At 36.7% G+C, this 20,899-nt stretch overlaps 1 protein-coding gene across 9 annotated transcripts in view; it reads right to left on the bottom strand.

The window, feature by feature from the left end:
• QKI (QKI, KH domain containing RNA binding) overlaps window positions 1-20,899 on the bottom strand; it is a 152,202-nt gene that overhangs the window by 46,641 nt on the left and 84,662 nt on the right. For all 9 annotated transcript variants that reach the window (XM_041476817.1, XM_041476819.1, XM_041476820.1 and 6 more), the window contains one exon: window positions 4,573-4,716. In XM_041476817.1, coding sequence (XP_041332751.1) covers window positions 4,573-4,716 — 144 coding nt within the window. The remainder of the gene's footprint in view (window positions 1-4,572; window positions 4,717-20,899) is intronic.

Below are 20,899 nucleotides of genomic sequence, written 5' to 3'. Positions count from 1 at the left end.
AGCTTCTACTGAAACATTATCCCCTACCCATCACAACTGTAAAATTCTACATAGTGACAAATGATATACAATGTTTGACAGGGAGCATCACTGAATAATTCCGTATTATAGTTGTCTTCCAAGAAGACAGAGGCAGCAACCAAGTAAAACTACAGCTGCCCCAATATAAGAAAAGCAATAAAAGAATCTGTACAACACTGATTCCAGACCAACTTAGAATAGCTGAATAGAATCCAGAAATCCAGTCTTTTCCTTAGAAAGGAAACATGTGGAACCAAAACAAAAAAAGGGTAAAAAGTATCTGTCTGTAATTTGAATTCTGTCATATGTGCCTCATCCCTTACAAAAGCAGCTAGTATAAAGGTGTATTAGCAATTTAATGAGACCTGGTCATCTGCAAAATGCAAGGAATATCTAGATAAACTCATTCAGCTAGAAACATTTATTCAACATTTGTTAGAAAATGCAGAAGGCCTACATTTCTGGCAGAGGAGTTGAGCCTCACATCCCAGGAGCCCCAAGAACAACTCAAAACCCTTAATGATGCTCTGGTTTGGTATGCTACACTTCTTTGCTACATATGCCCCCTCATCAGATTCTGAGTTTTTTCTTCTGTTCTGCAGTGAACGATCAATCCAGAGCATATTTTGCCTTTCCTTTGCAAGAGAACCACCCATCCTCACTTAACTCATGCAAACAACAAACAACTCTCAAACTCCCACAATAAAGAGAAATCAATGATCTCTGGAGGATTCACTTCAGAAGCAGGCATAAGGACAGTACAACTTGATGTGATCCCAAAAATCTGCAGACTGCTTTATTAATTCTGCTTTTTTTTGAAGAAAAACATGAAAGAAGTAATACTGTATGATCTTGCAGGTGTAGCTAAAGACCACTATCTCACTGAGCTGTGGGAAGAGGAAAAGAATTAATCCTATGGAACTTGAAGTACAGCCAAAAAATTTTTTAAAACTGCTTCATACTAAAGAAATGTAAATTAAATACAAATGAGTAATAATGAAAAAAAAGAAACTACAGCTGCCCCAATATAAGAAAAGCAATAAAAGAATCTGTACAACACTGATTCCAGACCAACTTAGAATAGCTGAATAGAATCCAGAAATCCAGTCTTTTCCTTAGAAAGGAAACATGTGGAACCAAAACAAAAACGGGTAAAAAGTATCTGTAATTTGAATTCTGTCATATGTGTCTCAACCCTTACAAAAGCAGCTAGTATAAAGGTGTATTAGCAATTAAATGAGACCTGGTCATCTGCAAAATGCAAGGAATATCTAGATAAACTCATTCAGCTAGAAACATTTATTCAAAATTTGTTAGAAAATGCAGAAGGCCTACATTTCTGGCAGAGGAGTTCAGCCTTACATCCCAGGAGCCCCAAGAACAACTCAAAACCCTTAATGATGCTCTGGTTTGGTATGCTACACTTCTTTGCTACATATGCCCCCTCATCAGATTCTGAGTTTTTTCTTCTGTTCTGCAGTGAACGATCAATCCAGAGCATCTTTTGCCTTTCCTTTGCAAGAGAACCACCCATCCTCACTTAACTCATGCAAACAACAAACAACTCTCAAACTCCCACAATAAAGAGAAATCAATGATCTCTGGAGGATTCACTTCAGAAGCAGGCATAAGGACAGTACAACTTGATGTGATCCCAAAAATCTGCAGACTGCTTTATTAATTCTGCTTTTTTTTGAAGAAAAACATGAAAGAAGTAATACTGTATGATCTTGCAGGTGTAGCTAAAGACCACTATCTCACTGAGCTGTGGGAAGAGGAAAAGAATTAATCCTATGGAACTTGAAGTACAGCCAAAAAATTTTTTAAAACTGCTTCATACTAAAGAAATGTAAATTAAATACAAATGAGTAATAATGAAAAAAAAGTTAGCCTTTCTCCTCAAGGAGGACAAAAATGGCTTGCTCAGCCAATCTTCCTCAAGTTGTGTTTTTCATTTCTAAAGATAAACTACTTGACTATATCACTATCTTGGTAAAATGCAGGAGAAAGTGAAAATGGAAAATATTAATTCACATACACAAGGAAAAAAAACAAACTCACTAATGATCCAGATTCATAAATGTAAGAAACAGACTTTAGTAGTAAAATAGTGTCTGTTCACCCAAGTACATTCAAATAGAAATCCACTTTAAGAAATGTGCCTATTTCTGCACTATTGCTAGAAAATGTAATTAGGCTTTATAAACATCTTGAATACAAAAAATAACTGCTTATTCAAAAAAATTAGCAACTAATTTCCATCTCTGAACTGTAGAACACTAACATGTTTCTGAAATTTATCTCATAAACCCAATGCATTGTCATATTGTATCGCAAGATGAAAATGAGTCTTCTCTCCTACATAGTCTCAAATTTTAATCAAGCTGGACAGTGACAGAATAGAAATACAGAACTCTTTTTTTTTCATATTAATCCTTTGACATTTATCTGAAAAACATTAATAGTTGCAGGTATTCTACCACATGAAAGGAAATTTTACTTTTTCCATTCTTACATTTTAGAGTATCTTTGGAATCGTCCAACATCCATAGTTTCACTCCCATTGTAATAATTCACTAGGATTTCCCTTTTTTCCTTATGCTTACCCTGATTACTTGAAGGTTTATGACTTCCCTCACAGAAGTTTTCAATTCCTATCTTTTAACACTGAACTGAATTTTTCAGCTCTCAAACTGCCTGAAGCCACAATTCCATTTTTCATACTAATTGAACAGATGCAGTAGGTAGTACAAACCCAAATTCACCTATATACTAATTCATCAGTATGTACTACACATACCTGTTTCAGCAAGGCATAATTTTTAGAAATTAGAGCCAACAGACCTTTAACTCTTGTGCAAGCAATATGTACCACCGAAATCCCTTATGCCCATGCATAATATATAAAGACGATAATGAAGTGAACTGACAAAGGTTATTTCAAGTGATGTTTTATTCGGACAATAGTTAGCCCTGTGTTGTTATTTTTCACTAAAGGGGAAAACCAATTATTTCTGTAATCAGGATTACAGTGCTTCCCCAATTCATTAGGCTACTATACGAGGCAGAGTGCTTTCAAGACAAAGAGCTGGCTGTCACTTTCACAATGAAAGAACTACTAATGCATTACATTTTTTGAGGCTCACAGCTCCACAAAACAAGCATAACACAAACATACAGAGAGTCTACACATCAGTACTTCAGACACACTGGGGCTTTGCAACCCATCATCCTGAAGGGGACCCTTCAGTCGTATTAGTCAGCAATAAGGGGGAGGTAGAAGAATGAACCTGGCAAAATAAATTCGCACAGAAGTTTGGTTTCTAAACTGTTTGCTCAGTAGTAGAAAAAGAATGAATATAAGGGTTTCAAAGTTTTGCCCATATAAAAATCCTGGCTATAAACTCAATCCTACGTGCTCAAGTTCTCTTTAGTAATGAGTAAATTCTGATGATCTACTTTTTCTAGTTGTCTGCTGCTTTCAGAAATTGGCATTGTGCAATGTCAAGTGAGCTAAATCACAATTTTTGTGCCTCCTGCTTAATATTCTACCATTTTTTGGTAATTCAGAAATTAAGTCTCTCTCCCTATCTTTAGTAATTTCTAAAAATGTCTTCTGAATAAATCTGCTTATAGAGACAGCATGTGTCACCACAAAATTTCCTCACAGCCAGCATCTATTAGCATTCACTGAGTACCCAAAATCAGTAGGTCATTTTAATGCCACCTATTACTTTCTTTCACAAGATAGTCTCAATTTTCCTTGTAATACAGAAAATTTTCCCACCACAGAAAAAGATCTAATTTATTCTTATCATTTTACAGGGGCACAAAAGCGGTGGCAAAGATGAGCACAAGATACAAGTTAATGGCAAGGTATGCACTATACAGCCACACTTGAGTCACCTTGATTTGAGTGCAAGATCAGAGAAGATCTAAGAGAAGAGCTCTCACAGGGTAATTCTGGTCTCTGAAAAAGTATTTAAGTCATCTAGCTGTGCAAAAGCCAGTTTATACTATCAGAATATGAGAAAGACAACTATTTTCCAGTTTCACTACTTTTATTTTTCCTCAGTATACTGACAGCAAAGTTTTTTGATACTAAAGGGTTTTGTTCTCTTTGCAAAATGTTTAATGTGATGATCTAAAAAAACATGCCTTTGTTTCTTAAAGTATCAGAATCATCTCAAAGCGAAACATAAAAATATGTCATACTTCCCCATCCTTAAAGTGAAGAATACTAATACTGAAGGAAAGAGAGAAAAGTCATGTTTGTAACAGTTCAGCATTGCCTTTTAAAGCTGATAACTATTTATTGTATCTCAGACAAAAAAAGAGTCCCTTTAAACAAGTCTCTCTCGATTCTCTTCTAAGGAATAATTCAGTCTGGGATGAAGCAGTTTAAAGATCACTAGAGTATTACAAAATTGTATCTCAACTTCCTTTTAGGATGCTACTCTGCAGGCTTACTCTTACACCTGTAGCAAATTAGTTGTATTTCAAAAGTACCTTCTGAAAATGGAAATCAAAGGCTTGCATACAAATACTTACTGCAGGTATCAGTAACTTTTTTACTTCTTCAACAGCTCTCTTCAGCTTTATTTCTGCTCTGTTTTGAGCATCCTCCACAGTGATAAGTACATGTAAATCTTCATTCAGGTGTTCCCAGTTGGGCTTGCCTCGATTCTGTTCTTCCTGAAAAAAATTAAAACATGGAAGCTATGAAGCACTTACATTCTGTACGAAACAATCACAAACAGTAGAAAAATTCAAATTTACAAATTATTTAAATAGTGTGAACTTTATTTTCAGCAATGCTTCTTCATACTTTGGAAATGTTCGCATCATATGAACTTAAGCCTTCAAAATATAATTTTTGGGGTTTTGTTTTGTGTTTTGGAACCTCCTACTCTATATTATACTTTTTTAAAACTACAATACATATGCCGTTTTTTAAGAGTACCTCCTCCAGCTGAATAAAGGAACAAGAATAAGAAGACAAACACAGTATTACTTTCAATATTATTTAGAGCCTTTCAAGAGTTAAACACGTAAGACATACTAGCAGTTGAGCAGCCTATCTTTTGAAGGGAAGTGAAACAGACACCAAACACCAGAACTCCATCTGAATCACTACAAAGAAGAGGAAAGCAATTCTCCAGTGTTAAAAATCACTTTCAAATACTCATGAAGACAAGATTCAAAGAATCAAAGACTCCAAAATGAACAGAAGTTGCCATTTTCAAAGGAGAGCTGCATACATTGGATGAAGAAAAGAGAGGAGGGGATGACAAGGCTTTAATATTGAAGTTACCTAAGGGCAAATGACAAGATGGTCACCATTACACAGGTACTCATCACATCCGAAGCATTAGTAATCCCAAAGATAAATATTAGAAATGTTTTCAGAAAGGGAAAGCATGCTAAACAAAACATTTCCATTTTAAACAACAGAAACCAATAAATTTAAGTAACACATTCAAGTATCCAGTCTTCCAAAAAATAGGATAATGAAACACAACACAGAAGAAACTTGCCAACTCCTTTTTAAAACAGTGAATAAACAGTGAATAGCTAAATTTTCATGAAACCTCATTAAAATTTGACAGTATTTAAAATATAACAAGTTTTTAAAAAATGGGGCCTCAAAAAAAAGATTTCAACTTTGAATATATAAAAAGGCCTACATAAACAAATCCTACTTATTTAAAATTTAAAAAGCTGAGTATAATAGAAGAGGCTCCTATTTGTAAGATAAACCCTTGTGGCTTAACCACAATTCACACTTTATCATTGCCTTTTTTTTTTTTTTTTAAATTGCGTCTTTTTCCCCAAATTTAATGAAAAATTCCTCCAGAAAATCAGATACATTGAGGAAATGTTCTAACATTTAATACAAATGCAACAGATGTTTGCAGTGCCTCGTAGTCTTTTTCCCCAAATTTTATGAAAAATTCCTCCAGAAAATCAAATACATCGAGGAAATGTTCTAACATTTAATACAAATGCAACAAATGTTTGCAGTGCCTCGTATTCATATATACCTGAGGGAAGAATGCTCTTTAGAGTGTTTAATTTCTAATTCAGCAAAGTCTGAAATGTTTTGTGGACTACACAGGGATAAAAACGGGGGAAAAAACTGAACCATGAGAGATGCATGAAAAATGTATGTAAAAGAATCAGTACTTTGAAACTACTTTTCACTACGTATGTAACGTGCACATACCCATTACTCCACACTATTGGACACAGTGGCGTGTTTTCTTGTTTTTAATGTTATCTTTGCCAACTTTTTTAAAAAAGGTGGCTGTGAAAATAGGTCTGCCAATTTCAGAAGATGGAAACAAAAAGAAAAATAACCCTCACTTATGATATAATACAGAAAGTGGCGCAAAGTGCAGCTGAGTTGTAACATCCTCTCTGTTGAGATGCAATCCTTGAAAGATCTGTCTGTGACAGTTTTTTGCAACTTATTTATTCAATCTTGATCAAAACTCCGCTATTATGTTTAAAAAAATTCCTTTTTTTTTTTTTTAATCCAAAGCAGGAGTGAGCTGTTTTCTTTTAAGATGGTGACAAGCTGCACCAATATGAGGTAGTATATAAAATAATGTTACAGGTATGAAGAATGAGACAGGGTTCCTAAACCAGCAGAGGGCAGAGGAAGAAATGTGCAACTGCATCTTCTCGCACTGACCCAGCACTGGAATGGGAAAGATCCTGGTTACTAACACCAGATGCAAGAAACCTGCCTAACCATAGTAACCTGCCTAACAAAACAAATAAAACAAATTTTAAAAGGCCAAGAGGAACAAATGCAAAGGAAAGCTGGCCCCAGGTAAAGCAGCAAGTTCTGTTCCTGAAAGACAAGGAATGCCTAAATGCAGTTTTAGCTACCACGCCATTAAACACCATGCACCATGTTTATACATAGTGTTAGCAAACATAGAGGGGCTTTATGGTGTAGTATCCTTTTCTCTCATAACGAAAATAATACGGTGCAAAGTCTCCAAAACTTGTTGCAGATTAATGTTACATCAAGTATTGGCACTGCACTCCAAATTAGTCTGTTGCAGCATAAGAAATTCTTACTCAGTTTAAAAAGAGAACAAAAAGCTGTATATAGGACAAACAAGCTGCATATAGGACAAATCAATGATACTGAAGATTTTTTTTATCCCCTTAATTAACTTTTAGGTGGAACATGTTGTGTGTAAGGTTTATAATCACAGGTATTATTAGGGTGAGACCTCACAGCACAAGCAGTCATACAAACTACTTATCAGTAAGATTAACTGGAGCAGTGAATGACTATGATAAGCTTTTCAATGGCCATAAAGTACAGTAATAAAATTGCTGTTGTTGAGAGTCCTGTTTATTAAGCCAAATGGTATGACTGAAAGAAAGGCTAAGAAGACTAAAGTTTCATACACAGTTTAAAAAATAAAAGAAAAAACAGAGTTTGGAATGGGCTTCCAATTTATGTTTATGTACCTCAATACACCAGGGTTATGATTTCTCCCATTCTGTCTCATGAGATGGTTTTCTTAGTGGGTTAACAGTTTTCTAAGAAATGTCTTTTGTTTGATTGAGAATGCTAGTTGAATGTTATACCAGTAGGTATATTTCATTGTTTAAGGGTTTGGTTTTATCCAAAATGGGAAATTCAGGTCTTTACCAGCTCATTCATTGAAACAGAAGGTCAGGTGCAAAACGCAGAGTTACAGTCATGAAAGAGAGTTAATTTGCAAACCTCTTGGCACTTTAGAGCTACCATTTTTCATGCTACCTCATTCTCCTTTTAAATCCTAACAGGATGTTTGGAAAAACACATTTTCCCCCAAGTAAAATCTTTATTTATATTAAACTAATCCTCTGTGCAACAAGTCTTGAATACATCTTTTCCCAACCATGTTTTGTTAAAGTAAAGCCTGAAAGTTGAATATATCTGGAACACAGGTAGGAAGGTATCTTTCTGAAGATTCATGAAATACGGTCCAAGATTTTAAAGGCTGATTAGGGTTTTCTAATGAATTTTTGGGGGAGAAAATGATGAAAAGATGGGGAGGAAAGAACTACTAGAACTTGCCTCATTGCGTAACTTGGTACAAAGAAACTACAAGATGTGGTGGTCTTGAAGTGAATTGCAGATACCACAAACCAGTTCACTTCATAGATTCAGAACATGTCTGGGTGGGAAGGAGCCCTGAATATCACCCAATCCCAGTCCCCTGCTCAGGGCAGGGTCAGCTCAAGCATGTTGCTACAGGCCAGGTTTTAAATAGCTCCAAGGACAGACACTCCATCCCCTCCCCCAGGAGACCTGTTCAGTGTTCAACCAGTGCAAAAACAAAGCTTTTTCTTAGATTTAATTTCTTTTCTTTCAATGTGCACACTGCCCCTTGTCCTTCAGTAGCAACTGTTGATCCATTCAGCCTAGTTGCCAGGTCTACCTATTGAAAATGCAGTCAGAAGTAAAAGAAATTGCCATGAGAATTATTTTGGGAAAGAAACATTTGCTGCTGCAGCAGGAAGGGCACACACACTGAAGGAAGAAACAGCATCAAGGAAATCAGAAAACCTAAGACTTGAGGAAAAATGAATTAAATTGCATATATTCTAAATTATATTACATACACGAGAAGCGATTGGCAGCGTGAAGTCTTCCTGTATCCCAGAGATTGTCTATGGAAGAATTATACAGGAGGAATGAAGACTGAAGATGTAGGGAACTACAAAGTAAAGTGATTTATGCCACAATCTTGGGGAACAACAATACGAGGAAAGCTTAATTATAACCAAACTATCTTGTCTGCTAAATTAAAGAACATTAAGGACAACATAAATGGCAGATGAAATTTCACTGTGTTCCTTGTTTGGCAGAAATTTCAGTATCCTTAAATATAGCCTAATTCTGCAGACAGATTTGCTTTCATTCTCTTGCTTGTGCACAAAAACTCATTAATCCTCAGAGTACCTATGCACAATAATGAACTACTCAATATTTATCTCGCTATTAGGGTCAATGCATTAGGTAGTTAAAAAAAAATATTGCTACAAGTCCTTAAAATTTAGCTTCAGAAAAAAAAAATAGCGTAGCTAGAGGAATTTTCTGGAGGAGGGATTTAGGGGAAAGCAGAAAAGCATGTAAAGGATGCAACTGACTGAATCTATAAAATCAAACTTAAATATTAGAAAGGTTGTTCCTTCAGGGAAACTACTGCAGTTCAGCTCACTGTAAAATTGTACCCCATATTTTCCACACACCTCACCTTACCACAGTAACTTCAAGTTGTGGTCTTGCACCTCCTGCATCTTGGGCCTAAATGGCCATTCCTATTTACATCCTCATATCCCATCCCAAAGCTTTCTTCTTAATTCCTCAATCTCTGACTGAACAAGACTGAGACAACAGCTTACTAGCTTTCTGTAACCTACACAAAGCAGATGACTGAAAACTCCTCTGGAATAGAGTTCAAAGTTAGGTCTCTTCTCTATCTAGCCAATACGTTTCAAAGAACTTCAAACCCAAATGAAAGAAGCATCAAGGTTGACTGAAATTGTAAAAATCATTCAAATGCTGGAAAAGGAAAATATCAACACAAAGAAAGCCACCAAAAAAATTTAATCATCAACATTAAAAAAACCCTCAAATCTTATTTCTCACCCCAAAGGCCACCACAGTATGGCAAACTGACGAAAAGTAAGTTGACAAATCAAAAACTGGTGAAGTAGGATCCAGTAACTTCCAACTGACAGAATACCATTAAAGAAAAATGAAACAAACACTAATGAAAAAATTCTATGCTAGTATCTGTTTATATGCAGCCAGAGAAATATTAGGTAGATAATAAAGAAAGAATGAAAGAATACAGGCAATGTGGTAAGAGTGGAAGCAACTTTCCCACACGGCACTTTTTTCAGAAAGCTATGGGCTATTCTACAGTAATAAAAAAAGTGCAGCTTCCATTCTGTGCACTTTTTTCCACTCCATCTCATACAATTTCCTGTAATGCAGGCCACTAAAAAGATACAAAACCAGCTCAGTACCAACAGCAGGGAACTTTTAAAGAAGTCACCAGTTCAAGCAAGTGTTGAAAATTACCCTTAGTATTCTCATTCATCTTGAAGTGATAGGCTATTAAATTCTGTTTTCACCAACCTATTAAGCAAGTTGGTCTCCCTACTGAATGACAAAAACCACAGAAAAGATAGAGTAAAAGGGAAGAATGTTTTTATATAATGTCAAATTGAACACTAAAATTAAAAGGCATCAGAATAGCTTTAGTCCTTCAAATGATAAAAAGGTTTAATTCAAGTACACTAAGAACTTTAATTAAAAATATCCTAAGATAGAAAAACCAGTATAATGACTCACAGATATTTCTCAGAGTCAAATGGAGGAGGTAAGATGTGGAGAGAAGAAATTCAGCTATTTAGTAAAAGTCTCACAATATATTCTGTCTAAAAAATTGTGCGGTAGGTACATTAAAATTGACAGTAGGTCTAAGTGAATATTTCTTTTCCACAACGAAAAAATTCACACATACGTATCAAAGTTTCAAAAGTATTTCAAAGAACAATTTAAAAGAAGATGTGTGAATTAAGAAAAAGAAAGATAACGTTGATTTTAAAGAATTCTGAAACATATGTTAAATTTAAATATAAAGTCACAAATAAGGTCATTACAAATAAAATCCAGTCCTGATCTAATTTTAGTATTTTTAAGTAAGACATGATATATATTGCAGCCATGCAACAATATCTGAATTAGTAAGTCCAAAAGAAACATTATTCAACCATTCAATACAGTCTACATCTTCCTTTACAAACTTTTGTTGACACAGCTGAACTGGTAAAACCAAGTTAGAGGAATCTTAGAGGAATGCACTTTGCCCTAAAGTCATATACTCCCAACCTTGCAAGAGCTGTCTGTCTTGTGTTGTTTAATGAAACTTCTGTTCTTGCAACTGTTCTGCCAACCTGAGCTACAAAACTGTATTTTTAAGTTTTTGGCTTCTCTGCTGCAGAGACAGTTCAAAGCAAACATCCCGAAGACAGGAGATTTCTGTAACATTGTGCAAGGAATAAATAACTCAGTCTACAAATAATTTCGCATCAGCTGATCCGTATTCATGGGAAGTCCAGACGTAATGGAGCAAAAATCCCTTGGATAATCTCTTACTGCTGTGTTACTGCATCCTTTCCTGAGTGGTGTAACAACTTCCTAAGGTTCACTGCCCTTGCTGCTCCCTCTGGGACTGGCCCAGCACCACAGCAGCCTTTCAGACCACAGGCTGATGCAGCAGATGCCTCCCCACTTCCCCCCCATCTTCTGCTGGACAAGGGAGTTTGCAGCCATGAAGGGCTACAGAGTGCCAGCACAAGGTCAGTGCTGCAGCTGGGAAAAGGAGAAGGTGGTGAAGGACCATATTTTAACACATAACTGCCCCTTAAAAGACTGTCTCACTGTGTCTCATGAAACTACGGTAAGTGACATCCAATTATGCACGTGGCAGGGACAGAACACAGTCATCTCTGTTATCTGGAGTGAAGCAACCTGCTCATCTGAGTATTAAATGGTAGCATTATAGTAATAGCTGTAAATGGGGCTTCCTCCTTCCATTTTTGTGACTGAACCTTAGGTCTTGACAGGATTGGCTGCTAAAAAACAAAGAAAAAATCCTGAAAAACAACCCATCCACCCCCAAACCTGTATTTTAATGATACAGTCCTGATATTAACTTTTCAATAGAAGTTGCTAATTCAGATGAGGCCTGCAAACAAAATGAGTGCTTAGGCAAGTACCAAAAATAGAGGTTTTTATCAGATGGAGCTCCAAGCCAGCCCAGAAGAAAACCAGTTTAAAATGATGCACTAATTACAGTATCTGTTTGAACAACAGAAGTAATTTTATAACATGAAGCATCAGAACACACTGATTGTCCTAACCCCTGCTGATAAACTGCTTTAATTGTGCAGTTACAGTCAGGCAAATTAACACAGACTTTTGCTCCTACTGAGTTTCTAATGGCAGCAGTTCACAAGCAGAAAGCTGGTAAAAAAAGTCAGGCTACAAAGGTTTGCTGAGGGAACAGCACATGGTCAGGGAGAACACATTTAGAATTTTTGACCCAAGTTTCCACCTATAGAAACTACAGATCAATTGCTTAAATTAACAGTCACATACTTGTTGTTTTGATTGTCAAACAAGTTAGTGCTATTTATCGAGCCTTTAATTATAAATTATTATTGTATGGCAAGCTCCCAAAGCCAGAGAATTTTGGATTGAAAAAGTGTGTGTCTTCCAGCACACATTAAACTAGCTGGTAGCTGTCAAACATTGTCAAAGGGCATTATCTAAAGCATCTTTTAAGAACTGTTCGTAGGAAAAAAAAAAAAAAAAAAAAAAAAAAAAAAAAAAGAAATCCGGCGGCATGAAACAACCTAATGTTTAAATGGCACAAGAGGATTCTGCTGCCTGTCTCAAAGCCTCACCGCAGACACGGCGCTCAGGAGACTTCAAACCAGGCACCGCCCCAAGCTCAGATTTGCCCTGCGGACAAAATGGTTCCTAAACGCTCCAAACACCGCCCTGACAAAGTTTCCAACGCTGCAGCTTCCCAGCACGAGCGGCCGGAGCCGCCGCAGCCGGGGGGCTGCAGGCAGAAGGGGAAGGGCCCGTCACGGCCGCCGTCACCGCCCCGCTCCGAGGGCCGCGCTGCGCCGGGACCGCGCCGGAGGGCCCAGCCGGCAGGAACTCGGGCAAAAACGAGAACTTTCTGTCAAACTGCCTGCAGGACTGCAGCTCCCCAGAAATTTCTGCCTGCATATTTCTCTCAAGTTGTAGCCGTGTGAAAAATAAGGTTTGTGGAACAAGCTGTATTGTCGAGTGCTATCAAAGCCCGGGAGTCTGTTACGACTGAGTATTTCACTGTTGTGAGATAAAAGTAAAAAAGTTGTGCACGCATCAGTATCCACAGGGAAATAAATGAGAATTTAGTACATGAAATGCACCGTGTAAACTCAGTATCTGGATATATTTGTTAGAGATAGATGCAACTTTTACTATTGATACTTAAAATTACAATGAAGTAACAAACCTTACCCAGGCAGAGGAGTGAGAGTGTTCATTCCTCTGACTTTGGACTACAGGTAAGAGTTTCAACACTTTATCAGTATTCCCGGCATAGTAAACTTTATACAGATACAGCTACACTGATATCCAAGTATGGATTTATTCCCCTACAGAAAAGGGAATAAGCACTATGAAACATTTCACAATATTGTGATTCTTTTTACACACTGGCCACTCACTAAACAAACATCAAATTCCCTTGAAAGAAAATTAAATACCCATAAATCCTGAATGCAAGTCTTCTTGGTTCAGAGTTAGCTTTAGCTGCCTTTAGAAGCGAAGTACCTCTGTATTCTGAATCACAAGATACAAAAGACATTTTTCAGTGCAGGCTTCGACCAACAAAACCTAATCTGTGAAAGTGGACGCATTCCTCAGAGCGTTCTCTAATCAGGAAATACAGGCAGTAAGTGTATTTTAACTCATGATTCAAGTCCATTCATCATCAGACACTAATGAAATTAACTTCAAAATAACCGGCAACTGTTCTAAAATCACTTCTGTGTATTTGCTTCTGAGTTTATGAGCAGTATTAATCAGTATAAAGCTAATTCCACTATTCAGCTTTAGATGGAGAAAGGATGACAAAAGTGTTCTTTTATATACCTTATTATCAAGCAGCACCTATGTACCATGTATACATAGTAAATGACTCAATTTACTTCAAACACTTTACAATTATTATTTTAAAAATAATTAATGGGATGTTAAAATTATATATATATATACATAACAGAAAACAAATCTACAATGGATCAGTTTTTATGAACACAAAAAGGTATCTTTTAAAGCAGAACCAACATGTCACTAATATCACAGCGACTATATAATTCTATTGAATTTACTCTTTTAAGTACACTAAGATTCTTTTCTATATTTGAGATTTTATTTTGGTAGTATTCCAGTATTATGTTTTAATTTACCATTTTATTTCCTTCTACCCAGGAAGAAGACTAGGACACCAAGGTACTAACCTTGCTAACACAGCCTCTATTCCACCCAAAAAACTTACCAAAGTAACTAAAGCTTTGCTAAAGTTCATGCTGACAGGCAAAGTAGTCTTAATTAAACTGAAATCTGATGACCATTTTCCATCCAGGATTCTCAAACAAGGAGATCTGAAAGTGCTGACATCCAAAAGGGCCTAATCTATTATGTGCTCCAAAACCACCTCAAGGCATGGCAACTTTGAGAAATTTGCTTGAGGAAAGAAGTTGCAACTCTAAGAAAATGCAATGTAACTATCCAGTGGTTTGTACATGTCCAGGAACTGAGCATCAAGATCCTAGTACTGCCTCAGGTAAAAAGTCACCAACATCACCAGGTGGTGTTCCAGGAGTGCCCTGATACTGGCCACAGAAACACAGGAGGGTGCTTCCCACTTTGCCCTCCTGCAAATCACTGCCCAGAATGTAAGGAAAATTAAAAAAAAAATTAAAAAAAGGGGAGGCATCCCCAGCCCAACCATAAAGGACTTCATTAGGAGCTAGGTTCCCGTGTTTTCACTTAGGACTGGAAACTTTTTGCAGTTGTGAATGATTAAGTAAAACATATAAATAGCATACTGAGGTGTACCCTTATTTAGAGCTTCAAGGCAATGATCCTAGTTTTTTTGTTTTTCCCTCAATATGAAACTTTTACTTTCATCTGTGCAATGAACACAAATTGTAGAAAGCATCACAGGCACCTCTGATTTAATGATTTGGGAACTTAGGGAACCATCTGAGCAGTGATTTCACATTCTGGAATACTTAATGTATTGTTTACAGTAAAGTGCTATCACTATTCCTCAACTGTATTTACAGGGAAAGAACTGTCTGCTCATTGGTTTCTCAGTCTTTTAGTCTACACAAGATACCACTCCCAACTATTTCTCTGAGATTTTTTTTTTTTTTCATGGTTAAGAGAAAACCAAGCAAACAAACAAAAACCAACAAACTAAAATTCCAAACCCAAACCACTTGACTCCAATCTGGAATGCCATTTACAGTATGCTGTATTTGGGAAACTACACTCTGTGTTGTATTAGACACTAGCACTTGGCCAAGTAAAAAAACATGAAACAAATTATACTTTGGTGTTCAATGGAAGGCTGCTAGGCTGATATATAGGCAGGATATTTTGGAACATCTTCTTTCCTCTTTTGAAGAACTATCATGTAACTTTCATCAACAGTACCTGCTACACATAACTGTGGCATTTGTCTTCACTAAATTTCAGCCATTTTTATTTCTTCATGTCTTATTTTGACTTGACTGCTGCTTCACACAGCAAACCTGGCCAATGTATTAACATTCCCCTCGCCAATAATTTGCATTCAGTGTTAAATTTATCTGTTTTGCAGCTAAACTCATCCTCAAACCCCTGGGCTCCTATTCTTTTATGACAGCTCCACATATACGTGATGTTAAATAAACTAAAAGGGTCAAAAGGTATCAAAATATACCCACACTTCTCTTCAGGTGCTATTCCTGCTTAATATAAACAAGAATTCCAGAAACTTTCACTCATTTACGTTAAAAGCCTATGAAGTAGACAGAACTACAGTAATTCATACATAATTTTTATATTTAGCACTAAGTGATGGGATTTTCTTTCCAAACTGAATTTACAGACCTCTTCAAGAAAAGGAGGGGGAAGAAACATCAAGAGGAGAAAAAAATGTAACAGCTTAGTGACCTTTTGGAAGTACCAGAATAGGCAGGTGCTGATACCTTACATTTTAATGCCAACACAGCCACACTTCTACTTCCTTCCTCCCCATTTGCCTATTGCTTCCAGAGTCCCGTGGCTCAGCCTTTGCCTGAAAAACCGACCATTCTCTGTTAGCATTTCCTCAAGGAGAAGCTGCATGTGCCTCTCATGTAGATAAAAATTACAAAATATATCAATAGGGGTTCCTCTGCGTAAATCTTAGGAAGGTCTTAAGGGAGTACATTGAAGACAACTTTGTAAAATTGCAATATATTCCCCCCAACCCTTTGCTTTTTTTGTTACAAAATAACTGTAAACTTTTTAAAAAGAGAATTTTTCTTCCCCATTTTCCCATGCTGATAACATTTACAATAACACAAAATTACTAACATTAACATCTTTTCTGAGAGTTAGTAAGAAAAGGGAAATTCCACTAACTCCGAAGCTTTGCATGAAATATACAAAGATGTTACTATAGAATAATTTTAACATAAACTTATCATGAACACGTTAACATAACCTCAGTGTGCCAAGAAAATTAAAAAGCACCACCTTTTAGCCCACAATATAATAAACAAGTTTCAGATACAGCATAAAACTATGTACACAATCCAAATTTAGGAAAAAAAACCTAAAAATTCTTCCCTATTTCCTCCCCTCCCCCCAAAAAATGAAGTAAAAAAGTAACAAGTTGGTATTTTTTACCTTTTGTATGTACAAAAATGTGACCTCGGTTTAAGAACATTAAGTTATTACTGTTTCTGTAAACTCAAAAGAGACTTGTAGTGTAAAACAAAATTATTGTTATAATGATATGTTGTTAGCTTTATTTTAGGACATTGTGATCTTTAGGTTTTTACTGTTTGTCAAAGCAATTAAAGAGACTCATGACTCAAACCAAGCATACCTAGGCAGTAGTTTAGCAACTTCAAGTAACTCAAATAACTTCTCAAGCCATAAAGAAACTGTTTAACTGCTCAGAGAAATGAGGAGAAAAAAGGAAATAATTAAAAGAGCTGAAACAAACACTCAACATCACTAATTTTTTTCAGAATGGCTCAGAGACAGGCTGGGGAAGGGAAAGGATAGAGTATATAACTTTAACTTGTGATACTCCGCCAACAGAACTTTGCCTGTCGGCTACAAGAATGCAGCCAAATGCAAGAAAGAGGCCATGTGCAAGAAAGCAAAGCTGGTTTTATTGCTAGGACCAGGCTGACATGCCAGAGTTTTAGCTCAAAATCTGTATCTTGCAATTTTTGAGAATGGCTCTTTGTGATTTGGATGTGTAACTAAAGAATAACCAAGTTCTGACAAGAGCAGGCAGAGTCAGACTGGAAAAAACAGGGCGAGAGGGAGGGATGTAATCAATGTTACAACAGCTCTCATACACAAACTGAAGTGCTTTGTGCAATCCTGACCTTAGTGAAAAACAGTGTATCAAGTACTTATATGATAATACCTAGCATTTTTCTTATTTCCCCTTTCTTGTTTCAATTCTTGGGATGAATCTTCATTGGAGATTTCCTCAAAGATGTACTCCTGCTTCCTCTAGGTGTGCCAAGATAGCAAGAAGACTCAAGTGCCTAGGCAGCTAAATGCTATCCTGTGCATTTAGATTCGAAGTGCCTCTTATGCCAACAACAAAGTAGAATCCTGAACATAATAAACCGAATCTTTTCCATAAGTGGTTGCTTCACTAAATATTGACAACTTTAGACACAATGTCCATGCTTATAATTAGAACACTGCATTGTCGCTTCAGAGAAATAAACTGTCCTGAATGCCAAGACAGAACTATTCTGAGTTTTCCTGTATAGAAGAGTTTCCTCCACAGACTTCAGTTTAACACAGCTGTAGGGGTAACTGCTCACTCCCACAAGAGAAGTGGTTCCATTCCTTTCTCCTTCCCTCTTTGTACCAGCAGCAGCTCTTGCTGGGGCGTTCCAGAGCCAGTTAACACAGCACAAACCACTGCTGTCAGATTAGGTTCTGCCTGTTCAGCAAGCTGAACTGGCTCAGTGACACATCCCACAAGCAGCAGGCTGGCACAAAGGAGGGCACAGGCAGATCTCCCTCTGTAGAAGCTGCCAGCTGTCAGTCACACCTCTGGCAGGACACACAGCAGCCCAGCCACTCCCAAAAGGTACCGAGGGTGGGGAGCCCCTCGCTCTGACTGCCCAGGGGACAGGCTGGCATGCACAAGTGCCACATATGCCAAATGTAATCTTACCGCAACACATTAATTACTGTCAGAAGTTACATATTCTGAAAACTCAGTTTCCACTCCCTGCAGAGCAATCAGCTTCCTTCCACTTCAAATGCCACATCTCAGTTGCTTACCTGAGAAACTAGCACACTATGTCCCATGTATTTATGCAAGGGTGTGTCAAAGAAAAAAACCCTGTCATTCACAGCATAGTGATTAACTCTAAAATAAAGTTCACTTAGACATAAAGGTTTGGAATCTTCTTAAAAATGTGTTGTTTCACAGGAGATGCTAATGCAAATTAAGTAAACTAATATATTTTAAAAAGAAAGGAAACTTTGTTATGAAGAATACAGAAAAATCAAATTTGCCACTAAGTACAGAACTGACAGTTAACGCTGGCTAACAAACTAAAGCTGAGCCCTTGAAAGAATTCAGAACTCCTGCCTCAAATAATCTCAGCACACATGTTTTCCCTGTATTTAAGACTGAAACCTTGCACACAATCTGTAATTACAGATTTACTGCAGCACTTGCCTCAAATCCTTGATACAATGACATGGGATTTGACACAACCAAGCTACCACCTAGATAACTTGGAAGTGTGACCACTGTTCCAAACCTTCTTTACAACCAATTTCATGCAACTACTCTATTGATTAAGATTACTACAGACTGAGGAGTATTCCAGCACGTGCCACATGCTCCCAAGGCTGGATTAAAATATAGTAATAGTCATGCCAGTTAAAGACTGTATAGCTGAGTGCCAGCTTGGCACTGATATTAAATGGCTTTTGAGAATACCGCTGATAATATATTAGGAACACCTTTCCTACAGCACAGAAATGATGGATGTTCAGGATCCCCCTTCACTGCTCAGACAGCATCAATCCATTGATTTTAAAAATACAACCAAACAAAAAAGCCCAACACCACCACTAAAAAAAAAAAACCAACCCAACCTAAAGCAAACAAAAATTAACCCCTCCAACAAATAAACACCACCAAAAAAACACACCAAAAACCACCAAAAAAAGCCAATGCATAGCAATATGACTTTAACACTGCAACTCCTCATACTCTGATGGTTTTCACAGAGAGTTAGCTCCCTGGTCCTTCAATGAATCTGTCCTTAAGGCCTGGGTTTGGAAGTTTTTATTCACTGTCTACAGTTAATGAGCTCAAAACCACAAATTTTTTAGTTCATTTAAAATACTGTACACTAGCATCAGCTCTATATATAGCATGTGAGTGCAACACATTTATGAAAAAACCTTGTGAAATTAATGAAATAAATAATTTCTGTAAAGGAGTAATTATGAAAATTATGTCCACTTTTTAAATTGGAAAACAACATTTAATAAACCTCCTGCTCATTACATAAGCACAAAAGAAAGTATTAGCTAGTCATAATTTTAATTCAAAGTCAAATGTTACAATAGTTACATGTAAATGCTTTCAGGAGAGAATGTCTAGATGTGCATCCTTCAAGATCCCATTCAATTAGCAACTGCTACAACTGCTGTTTAGGAGATCTTATCAGCCTTCCAAAAAGATACCTGATTTCACAAGAACATTTTGAATCCCACAAATTCTAGTAAAATGTACAAAAAAATTCACGAAAGGAGTGTTATTTTCCAAAAAAACTCATTAAAGAATGTATTTGCTGACATACTCACTTGTATCATTTTGAGTAAAACTGAGTGTGCCTACTAAGATCTGTAACTAACCAAATTACCACAGCTCCACTGCAAGTCACCATAATATGCAAAATTAAGGCTTATTAAAAAAAATTTCAAGTTCTGGTTTTTTTCAACACATTCCCTCAAACTAGCTATTTCCCTGAGCTACCAAAGATATTAATACAGAGAGGAATATCATTAATAAATACAGGACAGATTAAAAGAGGCACAAAGAATGTCATTACTGCATGAAGTTACAGAAACAAAGTAAATCCTTTATGTACTACCCAAAAGAGCAACTTTTAAACAAATTCCAGTACACTATTAGAAACACGCAAAAAGTTCTTTAAAAAACTACCTGCTTCTGCTCTTGAAAAGACAAGTTACAAGCTTCTTTCATTAAAATATCCATTATATATGTTTTCAGATTGCACACTCATCTGCCCCCCACAAAAAATCAAATTAAAGTTTTACAGTTTAACCTAATATATTTCTGAATTACAAAAGTTGAAGGAGATAAGACTGGGTAGAAAAGGTCATTATGTGGAAGCTTTTCTTGCATTTTACAATGGTTTAATCCACCTTAGAAAATAAGACAGCATTGTACATGAATTGAAGGCAAAAATAATTACACACTTTGCTCACATCCTCAAGAGACAGGTAGAAGAAAGGTCAATTTCTTCAATATAAACGTTTCCTCTTCTTCAGAAAAGCACAAGCATTACAGCTTTTTTCAAAACGCATTTCCAAGAGATGACAAGGATTTACTGCCAACTGACAGGTCCTGACCTCCCACCTCCTTTTTCCCGTCCTCTCCCTTCTCAAACTGGCACAGGTACTAATTTGGATCAATACAGCTTATTAATTAGAAAATTCTTTTAGTGCCCACTGAACTATTCTCTCACATTGTCTGACCAAAATCTAGCTTCTTTGCTGTTCCCACTGTAACCCTCTAGCATGGACTAGAACATTTGTTCCCACCTCCCAAAACAGAAGTTAGGCAAAGCTTTCCCAAACGTGTAATCCTGTATTCTTACGCAATGATAAAAACTGTCTGGTTTTAGTCACAGTAAGGAATAGGAAGGACCAAAAAAAAAAAATCAGCATAACAGGTGGGTAATTCTTTCCTGCACCTCTAACACAGTCTTCAAGATG

The sequence above is a fragment of the Pyrgilauda ruficollis genome, unplaced genomic scaffold (assembly GCF_017590135.1).
Source record: "Pyrgilauda ruficollis isolate IOZ18807 unplaced genomic scaffold, ASM1759013v1 scaffold4, whole genome shotgun sequence".
Lineage (NCBI taxonomy): Eukaryota > Metazoa > Chordata > Aves > Passeriformes > Passeridae > Pyrgilauda > Pyrgilauda ruficollis.
The sequence above is the reverse complement of the archived record's forward strand: the minus strand, read 5'-3'. Positions and strand labels throughout refer to the sequence as shown.